Here is a 13,415-nt window from a genome sequence, read left to right as displayed (position 1 = left end):
GGGGCAATCCCTGCTGCCCTGCTTCTAACACCCCCCACCCCCACTGCAGCGATGCCCTGGGCAGGCACCCTGCCCACGCACCCTGTGGCTGTCCTGGGCCCCCACAGCCCCAGAGGAGGCTTTGTCACCCAGCCGCTTCCTTCCTGGGGAGTCTAGTTTTCCTGGCTCTGTCCACCTTGCAGGGAGAAGCAGGGATGCACGCGGGCTGCTCCCACCCCCCAGCTCACCGGCTCCCTCCGCTTCTCAACCTCCGTGGCACCAAAGTTGGAAGCAGCTGGGGAGGCTTATAAAGTATGATGCCTGGGCCCCACCCCCAGCGCCTTTGACGCAAGAGCTGCCCAGGTGATCCTGATGCTGGCAAGTTCTGAGAGAAGCCTATTGGCTCCTCCTGCCTTCAGACCCACGCCAGCCTCACCACCCTCCCCCACCCGACCCAAGGCCCTGACCAGGTCGGGGCCCCAACTCCTGTTTTGCAGGTGCCTCTCCTGCGCCACACTGATCTCAGCTGTGGTCTTACATTTGTTTGTGGGATGTTTAAGGCTTGTTCCTCACCAGACTATGAGTCCTGGGAGAAAAGTATTTGCTCACCGCATCCTCAGCAGCTAACACAGACCCTGGCCCATAGCATGTGCTCAATAAAATTGGGGGAGAACCATTAACGAGCGTGCTGTCCGTTCCTGAGCAAAGAGACTGGTTCAGGCCCCTCGAGCTCCTGGTCCATAATCACTGAGCAAGAGAAAAATCATCTAACGTCGGGGTTGGCAACCTACACCCTGGCCTCATCCAGCCGCCACCTGTTTCCTAGAGCGTGGAGTTTCAAAGGGGGTTTACCTCTTTCAATGGTGGGGAAAAAATTGAAAGGAAACTAATAACTGACGACACAGGAAAGTGATATGAAATTCAAATTTCAACGTCCCTAAATAAAGTGGTCCTGGAACCCAGCCACGCCCACTCCTTCAAGTAGTGTCTGTGGCAGTTTTTGCCTGATTACAGCACAGGACGGCCATCTAAGCCGAAAATACCCACTGTCTGGCTCTCTCCAAAAAAGGCTCGCTGACCCCCATCTAGCGCAAGACCGCAGGCGGGCTGGCATGAGACCTCCCACCAGCCTCACGGAAGCCAGGAGAGCTGGCCCCCGGCACCTCGGCCCCGCGCCCACCCCATCAATTTGACTGCTGGCTCGCTGCTCAGGCTGTCAGGCAACATTGTTTTGCCATGATGCGGAGATGAGGGAAGGCAAACTGCCCTTCTCCTGGAAGTTCTCCCCTTAAATGACTCACCAGCCTCCTTATCAAGGGAATCAAAGCCATGTCTTTAGTAACTCTTTCCTCAGCAAAATAATATATTTATTTATTTATTTATTGTCTTTTCAGGGCCGCACCCGTGGCATATGGAGGTTCCCAGGCTAGGGGTCGAATCAGAGCTGGAGCCACCGGGTATGCCACAGCCATGCAGGATCTGAGCCGCTTCTGGGACCTACACCACAGCTCATGGCAACATGGGATCCTTAACCCACTGAGCGAGGTCAGGGATCGAACCTGCAACCTCGTGGTTCCTAGTCGGATTCATTGACCACTGAGCCATGACAGGAACGTCAATAATATTTTTAAAAAATAGATGATAGGAGTTCCCATTGTGGCTTGGTGGGTTAAGAACCTGACCAGCATCCATGAGGATGCGGGTTCCATCCCTGGCCTTGCTCAGTGGGTTAAGGATCTGGAGCTGCCACAAGCCGTGGCATAGGTTACAGATGTGGCTTGGATCTGGCATTGCTGTGGCCGTGGTGTCGGCCAGCAGCTGCAGCTCCGATTCGCCCCCTAGCCTGGGCACCTCCATGTGTTTTGGGTGAGGCTCTAAAATAAATAGATGATAAACAGGCCTTCATATTGCTTTGTTTCCCTCCTCCTTCCCCAAGATTTAAGGGAAAGTTTGTTGGCTAGGTATTCAAAAGGCCGCAGTTGGGAGTTTTTCTGTCCCGTCCAAATTAAAACAGTCCGATTTCCATCCCAGCCATGACATTCCTCCAAACCCCAGAGTCAGGCCGGGACCTTGACCATCTGAAGGTCACAGGACTTGACACCAAGGTTGTTTTTTGTTTTTTTTACAGGCAAAGTTTGATTCATACCCTAAGCAATTTCCCACATAGTTTTCCTCCGAAAACAGCATCAGCAGCTGACTTTCCCTTTGAAGCTAAAGGAGAGGGAGGACTTCGGAGGGCCTGTGTTATAAATCTGGGGTCACTGACTCCAGGGGCTCCCTCCCCAGTTTCTGATACCTGGAAAATCACAAAGACACTAGTGATATTCGCAGGCTTAAGGGAGATGGGAATTCCCGTTTATTCTCGTGTCCTCGGGGACCTGTGGCTCTGGGAGGCCAGCTTTCTTCAATCAGGAGCAAGTGCTTGGTTCAGCTCCCCAGAGACTTATAAGCAGTATGGAGGTTTCCTGATACCCGCTCCCGTCCCCACGCTTCAGAGACTCAGAGAACTAGAAAGCAGGAAGGGTGAGCATCAGGACCCGAGCCCGCGCCTCACACCGTCCCCAAGAGAGGGAGATGAGGGAACTCGAGAATTCTGAAAATTCACTGTGCCAGCGATAAAACCTGGTGTTTCGCAAAGAGGCCACCCCAGGTGGCCCCGTACTGCGGTGATTAAGGTCTCTGGACCAGAGTCCACACAGCCTCTGGGTCCTCCAGCTGCGCGACTAGGACAGCCACCTCCCAGACCCTCACATCCCTCACCTGGAAACGGGGAGTAACACCACCCCCAGTCCCAAGGAGGCTGTGACGACGAAAGGGTGGAGGTGAGTAGAGCGCCCGCCCGGCTCAGCACCTGGCATATAATCTCATCACTGATGCTTAATAAACGGCAGCCCCGGGACTAGGGGAAAATGGGGGATGAGTAACTCCCCCAAATCTACGCTGAAAATATGAATACCAAAAAAACCAAGAGGCAGTGCTACCACCTCAGAGGAATCAGGACTCACCACCAGCTCCATCCACACCCAGCCTGGGAGTAGCTGAGCTTAGACTCACCAATGGTCCTCAGAGGCCTGGGGGCTGAGCCCCGGGTCCTCACTTGGGGCGTTTCTCTAGGCATGCAGGCCTCTTTCAGGTCCAGCTGCCACATCTGGACTCTTCCACCTCCCCCTCCCCGCCAGTGGGCTTCCTGGGCCCCGTCAGACGCCCAGCCCTGCGCTCCAGCCCTCCTGCCCCGGCCCCACTCACCCTGCTCCATCATCTCCAGCAGCCCTTTCTTGATGAGGTCGTCCCGCCCCTGCCTGCCGGCCATCTTCTTCTCCAAGGCTGCAGGACACACAAACATCAGGTGAGTCACGGGCAGAGGTGCCGTGTGGCCCTGCCTGAGCCCCACCAATGCCACCTCCAGGTCAGGGAGAGGGCAGCAAGGTGGCAGGTGACCGCAGGTTAGGGGGCCACCGGGTGTGTGCATGTGCATGTGTGTGTGTGTGTGTGTGCGCGCGGCTCAGGTATCCCGAGCTCCCTCCCTGAACAATCTGCCGGGTACCAGCGGAAAGCAGGGCGGAAGGGGAGTATGGTTTAGGGTGATGGTTGCCATGACGCACCTGAAAGGGAGCCCCGTACGACGGCCTCTGCTCAGCCTCTTCCAGCGCCCGTCCCATCCCCTGCAGAAATCCCTTCATGTTCCAGCCCAGGACTGCATCCTCTCTCTGTCCCCAATACCCCGGGATGCTCTTTTGTGGCTCTATTATTGTTCGTTAACTACATCCTGGCCACCCTTCCACCTGTCCACAGATCAGGCTTCTGCACAACTATGGCACGGGAGGCTCCTCCCATGAACCCCACGTTCGTGCTTTCCAAGAATTCCCCAGATAAACAGGATGGAGGCCAGGCCCCCACCCCCTCCACCGTCCTCAATGTGCTGAGCCTTCTCATTCCTCCTTCAGAATAGCCCTTTGGGCCCCAGCACCTCGCCCTCCGCCCCTGCCTCTCCCCTCCTGGGGCGGGCTCACTCCGCTTGACAAGCTCCTTCTTCTCCTAACCATCCAGAAAACTACCTGCCTCCAGTAGAATCCACTTTCCAAATATGAACCGTCATCCCTCAGATCCTCCCTTTAAAAGATGCAAAGTCCTGGCTACAAGCCTGGGTCGCCAAGGGGCCTGGGTCAGGCACGCGTGGGAGCTCTCTGCCCGGCGCGGGTTGGGATGGGAAAAGAAAGAGTGGCCCGGCCGGTGGAGCTTAAAGTCTAGTGGCTGAGGACAAACAGGCAAGGGGACTGAAGTTATTTCGTTTATTCAGAAACATTTACTGAGCACCTACTGTGTGCCAGCCTCGGGGAGGATGGTGCATGGAGCAGATGACAAACATCAACAAGCAGGCAAGTGGCCTCAAGCAGAAGGGCACAGGGCGGAGGTGGGGGTGGGGTGGGGAGGGCACCCCTGAGGGTGTTTACGCTGCCATCTGAGGGGTGAATGGGAAAACCCAAACATCAGAGAGATGACATTTGGGGACAAAGGGGGCATAATTTCCTTTCTGAGTCCAATTTCCAATCCAGTTTCCAGGCGCCAGAAGTGTGGATAAAACTGAGAAGTGGAACCCTGGCTTTGGGAGGTGAGCAAAGGACTGCCGTCTAGTCTGAAAACAGAGGTGAGCAGAACGAGGGTGAAGGTCCTAGAACTGAGGGGCCGCGTCGTCCAGCCAGCACTGGGTGGCACTCACAGGGGCCGGCTCCGATGCGGGACTTGGACTCACCCCAGTGACTTGGACACACCCCAGCTACTGGAAGAGGCAGGGGCCAGGGCTGCTGCCCGCATCTCAGGGACATGCCCCACCGCCCAGGCCACGCCCCAGAGCCAGCAGGGACCAGATGCCACGTCCCAGACTGCAGGCTTCTGAAAGCCATCTCTGTGGTATCGGCCAGTCCCCCCGCGCCCAAACCCCTGTCTGCATCTTTTTTTTTTTTTTTTGTCTTTTTGCCATTTCTTGGGCTGCTCCCATGGCATATGGAGGTTCCTAGGCTAAGTAAGGGTTGAATCGGAGCTGTAGCCACCGGCCTACACCAGAGCCACAGCAACGCGGGATGGGAGCCGCGTCTACAACCTACACCACAGCTCACGGTAACACCGGATCGTTAACCCACTGAGCAAGGGCAGGGATCGAACCCACAACCTCATGGTTCCTAGTCGGATGTATTAACCACTGCACCACGACGGGAACTCCTGCATCATTTTTTTTCTCTAAACCATCTTCTTATTGACTTCATCTCACCCTAGCCAAGGAAGCCTGTGAAATCCAGGATTTGATATGCTGAAATAAATAATATCCCGCACTTGGAGGGGAGGGGAATGGCTTAGAATAAATAAATAAAACACAGCACCGTTTCCAGTCTTCCAAATACTTGATAAGGAACCTGAAGTTGGGGACCCTGCCGGGATTAACCTGGTGACACTCACCCCCTGGCAGGGTCCCCAGCATCCCGATGAACTCACAGGGTGCTCCCCACAGCCCAGGGTCAAGGGGCCAGGGGCACAGGGTCCTGAGAGCATGCAGCTCCCCTTCCAATCCCATGGCCCAGAGAATATCGGGGTTCCCCAAGGTCACAGAGGTCATGCTGCCCCAGCCCCTGGAGCCTTTCACTGGCGCAAAGGTGAGCCTTCCCCAACTCAGTGCGTCCGCATGGCTGTTCCTGCTGCTGCGATGCTTTTCCCCAGGGGGGCCAATTAAGGGTCAGCTCAGTGTCACCTTCTCACCTGGGTCCTCTCAGGCCACGCAACCCAAGGCAACACCCACCCTCACCCACCCCCCCACCCCAGCACCTGCTGACTCCTCCCTCCACAGCCTGCCAGGGGAAGGTCTATCTCACGAGCTCGTCCACGTGTTTGCTTGTCTGTGGCCTGAGCCCCCACCTGGCAGAAAGCTCTGTGGGCGGGACCTGGGCCCCCCACCTGCTCTGTGCCTGGCACGCAGGGGCCTCACGAGATTCACTGAATAACAGTGCTTGTTCTGCTTTCATTCTTGACTTGGAGAATTTGTCAATCACCTTTTTGGGTAGTGAAACACGTGATTTCATAAAACATTAAAAAGTGTGAGTGGAGGACCAGCTGCTGCTATAAGAAGCAGCCCCCACCCCCCGCCCCCACTGGCTTTGCCTCTGCCATCCTCTGCGCCCTGGCATCTGTGCTTCTTCAAGGCTGGGAAGGGAATAGGGACTCCGGGGACCGCCAGAGGCAACAGCCTGAGACGGGCGCTCACAGGACAGGTCCCCAAGGCCCAGGGCTCCCTCCACACGGCAGCCCTCTCACTAATTCTTTCCGGCCGTGGATATAGGCCTGGGGGAGCTAGGATGCTGCTCCCTGGGGTTGGCCTCTCAGGACACTGACCTCCTCTTCATCAAGGGCACCCTGTCCTTGGAGCTGGACCCAAACCCCAGCCCCACGACCCACTGCTGCTGGACCCTGGAGCGGCTGCCCATCGCAGAGCCCACTTCCTGTCCCCGGGGTGGTCAGGGCGCTGGCGAGAGGGGTGCTTCTCAGGCTTTGGATGGTTGGAATTGTGCTGGGTCGATTTTCACTCTCGTAGCCAGTTCAGGCACAGTTACCCCAGGCTCAGTGACTGGCTCGGCCTCATGGCCAGAGTTCCTGACATGGACCTCGAGGGGTAGAGGCAAGGGTACCACCTGTCATAACCCAACCCCCCAGAGAGCTGGGACTGGTGGGGTGTAAGGCTGCAGCTGGAGGTGAGTGAGAGAAGCTTCTGGATCGTTTAGGGGAGGGCATGGGGATGAGGAGGCCCCAGTAGGAGAAGCCGCAGGGTGCTGAGGCCAAACCGAGGGCCCTTGGCATCAGCCGGGGGTGGGGGTGGAGTGGTGGGCCCTTCGAGGGAGGGTCCAGATGCCGGGGTGCTGGGCACTTTCTACTCTGTGGTCAGCGAGGGGAGGTCGTTACAAGCTGAGTCTCAGGCCTGGGGCCAGCACTGACCCGGATTCTGGGTGTCTAACGGGATCCAGGGTGACTCGTGGGCCCCTGAGGGTCTGGGCGGGGAGTGGGCTCCAGGTGTGCCTGGTGCTGACCCGCCCCCACCAGGGACCCGCAGGGGACCCGCGGGAGGGCAAACAGCAGGCCCCGTCCCCGCTGCTCACCCGACGTCGTCTGCTTCAGTTTTTCATTTTTCTTTTTCCGCCACTTCCAGGGTTTGAAGATCCTGCCCAGGGTGGCCAGTTTGCTGCTCCTCCTCGCGGGCGGAGTTCGAATCCCTGAGACCAGATACTCGGAGCGCGCCGGGGGGGTTTGTTCCGTCTCATCTGGAAGACGAAGCCCAGGGAGGGGTCAGTGCTACCGAGCCCACAGGGGGCCCTGGGGACCCGACGTGACTCCCCTGTCCTGGGGCCACCAGTGACCTTCCAAAGCCGGGGGCTCCGTGGGGTCAGGTCCAGCACACGCTCAGCTCCACGCCCGGTGGGTTCATTCACCTGCTGCTGCCTGGGAAGAAGGGCCGGAAGCCTGAGTCCCTCTCGAGCCAAGAAGCCCCACAGAGACCCAAGGACGCAGGAAGAGCCGAGCTGGAGCGAGCGAGGACCAGGCTGAAGGAGGCCCCCGGCCGGCAGGGGACTGGACCTGGGATGGCTGGTCACCGTCAGACCCCGCCCAATGCCCCACGTGGTCTGACTTACAAAGGGCTGCATCTCTCAGCAGCTTAGGCCACTCAGCCCCTCGGACCCTCAGTTTCCACCTCAGTAAAATAATCACTCCACCTGATCCCTAGGGGTGAGTGGAAGAGTCTGTGTGACCATAGGCAAACATACAGAACACACAGTTTCTCGATAGTATGTTACAACCCCTGCGAAGTCATATCATCTGTTTTAAAATTGTAAATCAATGATAGTGTTTTGAAAATAAAATCCAAACTTTACTTTTAAATTTATTTTTAAAATAAACATAAATTTATTTAATATTTATTAAATAAAATGTAATTAAAATTTTAACATTTTAAAAATAAAAATAAAACTTTTTTTGTTTTGTTTTTGTCTCTTTAGGGCCACACCCATGGCACATTCCCTGGCGAGGAGTCAAAGCAGAGCTGCAGCTGCCGGCCCACACCACAGCCACAGCCACACCAGATCCTTAACCCAATGAGCAAGGCCGGGGATTGAACCCGCATCCTCATGGATACTAGTCAGGTTCATTACTGCTGAGCCAAAATGGGAACGCCTCAATAAAACTCTAAAAAATGAGAAAAACAAAGAACAACAAAAAACTGTATAGCCACACTAATTAACATGCCCCATCGGCAGGGGTACCTTTTGGTGGACTTTTCTTTTTTTCTATTTTTTTTGTCTTTTTGCCATTTCTTGGGCCACTCTCACGGCATATGGGAGGTTCCCAGGCTAGGGATCGAATCGGAGCTGTAGCCGCCAGCCTACGCCAGAGCCACAGCAACGTGGGATCCGAGCCACGTCTGCGACCTACACCACAGCTCACGGCAATGCTGGATCCTTAAGCCACTGAGCGAGGATGGGGATCAAACCCGCAACCTCATGGTTCCTAGTCAGATTCGTTAACCACTGCGCCATGACGGGAACTCCCTGGTAGACATTTTCATTGCGTTAATTTATATTATATACATGATACAATAATTATTCTGGAATGAAATTAGTCACTGCTTGTTCTGGGCCAGTTACCACTGTGTTGTACCCTCACAGGAAATCTATGCGGTGGAGACAGTTATACCCATTTTACAGATGAGCACACTGAGGCTCAGAGCCATTCTGTCGGCTATCGGAGCTAGGAAATGCTGGCTCTGGGCAGCCTGACTCCCTCTCGCAGCCCTAAGCTGCTTCTAGGGTGATTATATGACTGTACCAGGCAGGGCAGGACATGAGGGAATGGGACACAGCACAGGCCATCCCAGCCACCCAGGGTGTGCGGCCACCCTCTCCCAGTGGTTAAGAACTGCGCCTTGGGTACACCCAGGCTGGGTCTGCAGCGTCCACACAGCAAGCCCCTCCCCTGTGCAGACAGACAGCCCGGAGGAGTCTCGTGCGAGGACTTCTTACAGAGACAGCAGACCAGCGAGACTCCTAAGCCAGTGACACGCTCCATCTTGTGTTCAGCTGTGACCCCAGTGGCCAGCACCCAGTAGGAACCAGGAAGTTCGGGCGAGGGACTCGGGGAGGTCCAAGGACCGGTCGCAGGTCCCCAGCTCCACACACCAGGCGTGCAGCCTGCAGACGGCCCTTCTCTCCCCAGAGACTGTTTACCCCGTGTTATTATCCCCTTCTTTCCTTCCTCCGCCCACGGACGCCAGATGGGAGCGGGACTGCCAGTGCCACATGGCTGCCACATGGCCCCAGGAAGGCTGGCCGTCCTGGAGGCAATTTTGGCACAAAGGGGAAAGAACTGGCCAGGTCCCCCCAAGCTTCCGGCTGGTCTGAAGATAAAGACGAAGATCCCTGGAGATGTGCACGGGGACAAGGCGGCTTTGTCACTGCTTGGTTTAGCCCTCATCTCGCGCCACAAAGGTTGGGTACGGAAACATGCCCACCAAGATAAAATGAGTGCCTGAGGAAGTCCAGAGGAAGGGGCGTCTGGACAGGACCACAGCCTCTGGGGTTAGAGACTCCACATGGGTACACAGGTGGCTCTGAGCTTCCTAGCAGCCAAAGCAAAAAGGAACAACGCATAAAATAAACCACAAATCAGACCCCGAACCTCACTCCATCTGCCACTGCATCACTGTCACTTTAGTCCAGGCCACCAGCACGGCCACACCAGATGCCCACACAAGCCTTCTAACTGGCATCCCCATGACCCCCTACAAACGTAATCTGATCAGATCACTTCCTCCTGACTCCCCATGGCCTCCTTCCTCATTTTGGACAAAGGTCAATTAATGGCCAAGCCTGTACGGTCTCCGAGGTCTGCTCCCAACCCCTGCCCACCTCACCTCTGCCCCAGCCCCGGCTTCACTTTAGCACCATCATTTTGCATTAGTGTCTATGGCACGCCATGGAAACCAGTCTGGTGAGCTGCTGGGAACACAGGCGCTAGAACCAGGCATCCAGGCTCACACCCTGTCTCCCTTGCTCATCATGGGGGGCTCAAGTGTTGAGGCCACTTCCCTGCTCCCTGTGTCCTCACTTTTGCCACCGCTCTGCTGGGGGAATGGGGACAGGGGACCTCCAAGTGCTTGTCTGAACGGATGGAAGGTGGACAGAAGGGATAGTGCGGCCCCCTCCTCATCTCCCCTCCCCCTCTTGCACCATCACCACCGTCACCACTGTAATGTGCTGCCTCCCACTGCCCCTGCCCTGCCGCTGCCGCTGCCCCTGCCCCCCCCCGCTGCCCCCTAGTGGCTGGAGCAGGTCCTGGGTTTCCCACCTCATTCTGCCGCCTGAGTCCTCACAACACAGCCTGGGGCAGGGGCGGGGCACTCCTGAACAAATCACCCGCTATTCTCCCTTAGAGAATTCATCCATCCATTCATTCATTCATTCAACAAAAACTTATTGATACCAGCCACGTGCTGGGAATCGCTCCAGCAGAATGTACAGAGGTGAACAGAAGAGAAAAATGCCTGCCCTTGTGGGGCTTCTAGTTGCCTGCAGGCGACAGACGATGGGTGAGAACAATCAGCCTGCACACCCCGGCGTTCTCTGCTGCCTTCCTCTCCTTATTTTTCCCATCACATCTATGGCTGGTGTTTGCACACACCTGCGTGCGTCCACACAGGACAGACGGACGGAACCCAACACCTGCTCAGGGAGTCTGGGGAACCCGGGGGGCTGACTGTAAAGAGAGGTTATGAAAAGCTGCTCTGAGAGGAGCTATTGGAGCAGAAGCCTGGATGACGGGGAGCCGGCGGTGTAGACAGGAGCTGGGGCAGGGACGAAGGTGCCAGTCAGAGGAAGAGTGGGGTCAAGGGCTTGGAGGAAGAATGCAGTGGATGAGGGGCCAGGGCCGTAGCTGGGGCTTGAACTTGATTCAACATTCAGCAGGGAGCCCCTGGGGCTCCTCAGCTCAAATGACCCGATTTGTTCATTTACCAAACATCCGAAGTGCGTGACCAGAAAGACCCCTAGTTCTGAGTGACTCCCCAGGGCCTGCTGTCAGGGGCCGTGAGGATCCCCAAGCCCAGGTGGGGACAGGCTCCATCAGTCTGAAAACTGCGCCTCCAGTGCTCCCATGGGAGGAAGCGCCCTCTGCCCCCAGCTGCCTGCAGGCGCCTCGAGCCCAGGGCCAGTGCGATTCCTCAGGGCTGCGACTTAGAACCCAAGGCCAGAAACTTCAAAACAGATGCTGCCCCGGGAAAGGAACCACTTACTCAAGGGCATGGGCGTGCCACGGACTGTGCCTGGGGGTCCGGACCAGCAAAGGTGGGGTGGGTCCTCCTGTGCCCTGGCGCCTGCCCCCGCCCCTCCCTGGAGAGTGGGTGTGAACGCGGCAGGCATGTATCTAGGAGAGAGGGTGTATCTGTATGTGAATGTGTGCACACCTGTGGGTGGCGTGTGTGCACCCCTATGTGTGTGTCATGCAGACAGAAGGGAGGCTGCGTGGACCGCCGCTTCCCTGGATCCCCAGCCTGTGAGTCTGCTCGGCCGTGGCGGGGGAACCACCTTCCCACACCCAGCAGGTGCAGACCCAGCAGATCCCTCCAGCCTTGGAACAGCTCGGAGGTGCGAAGTTGAAGGGGCACCTCTGCCACCTGTGAGGCATTAGCAGTTAATTAATGAAAACTGTTTTCCACATCTGCTGAGGAGGCACCACCTACCTATAGGGCAGGCGGGAGCCCCCCTCCCACCCATGATGGAGGGGGGTAGGTGCCCCACCCTGGAGCTAAAGGTGCCGGCTTAGCTCCCTGCCATCTCTGGTCCCTCGACCACAGCAACCCTCCCCCGGTCCCCTCTGAGGCAGTCTGTGGACTTGTCCCCCAGGGCCAACCCCATCGACTTCCACCATCGATGGATCCCACCTACAAATTAGGTGCTCCTAGAACAAGACAGCGAGGGACACCACTGTCATGGCTAAGGTCACGGAACTTGTGGGCTAATTTCCATGCCTGGCCCAGGGCCAACTCCTGATTCCTAACGTTCCCTCCATCCTGCTCTCATCACGCTCAGATAGTGCCCTGGGATGTGTTATCTATGGTTAGCATCTGTCTTCCACCCTGGAACAAAGGTTAAGCTGTGTGAGGACAGGAAGGGTGGCTGTCTTGTCCACCTGGGTCCCTGTCATCTTGACTGGCACTTGAATAAACACCTGCTTGACCTGTGAATTTGGGAGGCAGAGGTAGGTGCCAGTGCTGGAGCCAGGATCCAGCCCCTCCCGCATCCGTCTGACTCCAAAGCCCTCACCTTAGTGACACTGGGCATTTCTGCTTCCTTGTCTTCTATCCACTCTCCTGCCCCTGTCTCCTTCCATGTCACTGGGTCACCTAGGCTAAAACACAATGGAAGGACAGCCCCCACTCAGATTCCCAGATGCCACATGCTGAGTGGCTTGGCCTCCCGGACAGACAGGCACTGTCCTTATCAGGCGATACTGGAATGTGACTTTAGGCTTGTTTGTTTCACACGTTCATTCACAAGTTCACTCGTCAAGCATCAGCTGAGGCCCGCTGTGGGCCAGGGCTGCCCTGCATTTGACACAGAGCAGTAAACACAGGCGACATGCTGTCTTGCTCAGCATGAGGCTCACCTGCTTACGGAGGAGGAAGGGAACAAGGAGGTGACTCCAGCATGCTTTACAGGCTCTGAAAGAGGAAAACGAGAGGTGGGGACGTGGATCACAGAGCGTGGCTTCTATTTCTTTGACGAGTCCTTCCCTGTCCCCAAAGAAACATCCAGCAACACATAGTGACCATCTTCTGTGAACCAAACACCATGCCAGGCATGGGGCAGCACATAGAGGTGCTTGGAGTTCCCTGGTGGTGCAGCAGGTTAAGGATCTGGCCTTGTCAATGCAGTGGCTCGGGTGGCTGCTGTGGTGCAGGTTTGTCCCCTGGCCCAGGAACTTCCACAGGCCTTGGGTGTAGCTAAAAACAAAAACAAAACAAAAAAAGAGGTACTGGACACTCTCCTGCCTGGTGAACTGACCACAAAGAAAATCTAGGTGTGTGGAATCACCAGAAAGAACCCAGACAGGGATTACAACTGCAGAGGAAGCCATTCTCCCTGCCTGGGGTGGGAAAATTCAGAAGGCTACTGGGGGTCAGGGTAATATTGGAGCTGGGCCTTGGAGGTTGAGTAGGAGTTGAGTAAAATACCATAAAAGCATGTGGTGTTTGGCAGATAACAAACGATGCAGGGGAGCCAGATCCAATGCCTCAGTCTCCAAGGTTCAGAAGCTGTACGGCCTCCATGTATAAACCTGGCATGCACACTGAGACTCCAAATTTCAACGGCGCCAACTGATGGCCAACAAACACACACAAATACCTAGAC

The 13,415-nt window shown here is 56.3% G+C and overlaps 1 protein-coding gene across 2 annotated transcripts in view; it reads right to left on the bottom strand.

The window, feature by feature from the left end:
* Window positions 1-13,415, bottom strand: part of PHACTR3 (phosphatase and actin regulator 3) — a 216,485-nt gene that overhangs the window by 90,155 nt on the left and 112,915 nt on the right. For both annotated transcript variants that reach the window (XM_005673064.3, NM_001110176.1), the window contains exons 2-3: window positions 7,116-7,277; window positions 3,226-3,303 (exon numbers count right to left, since the gene is read on the bottom strand). In XM_005673064.3, coding sequence (XP_005673121.1) covers window positions 3,226-3,303; window positions 7,116-7,277 — 240 coding nt within the window. The remainder of the gene's footprint in view (window positions 1-3,225; window positions 3,304-7,115; window positions 7,278-13,415) is intronic.

Source organism: Sus scrofa, chromosome 17 (assembly GCF_000003025.6).
Source record: "Sus scrofa isolate TJ Tabasco breed Duroc chromosome 17, Sscrofa11.1, whole genome shotgun sequence".
NCBI classification, from domain to species: domain Eukaryota; kingdom Metazoa; phylum Chordata; class Mammalia; order Artiodactyla; family Suidae; genus Sus; species Sus scrofa.
This window is presented reverse-complemented; position numbering and strand designations above follow the sequence as displayed.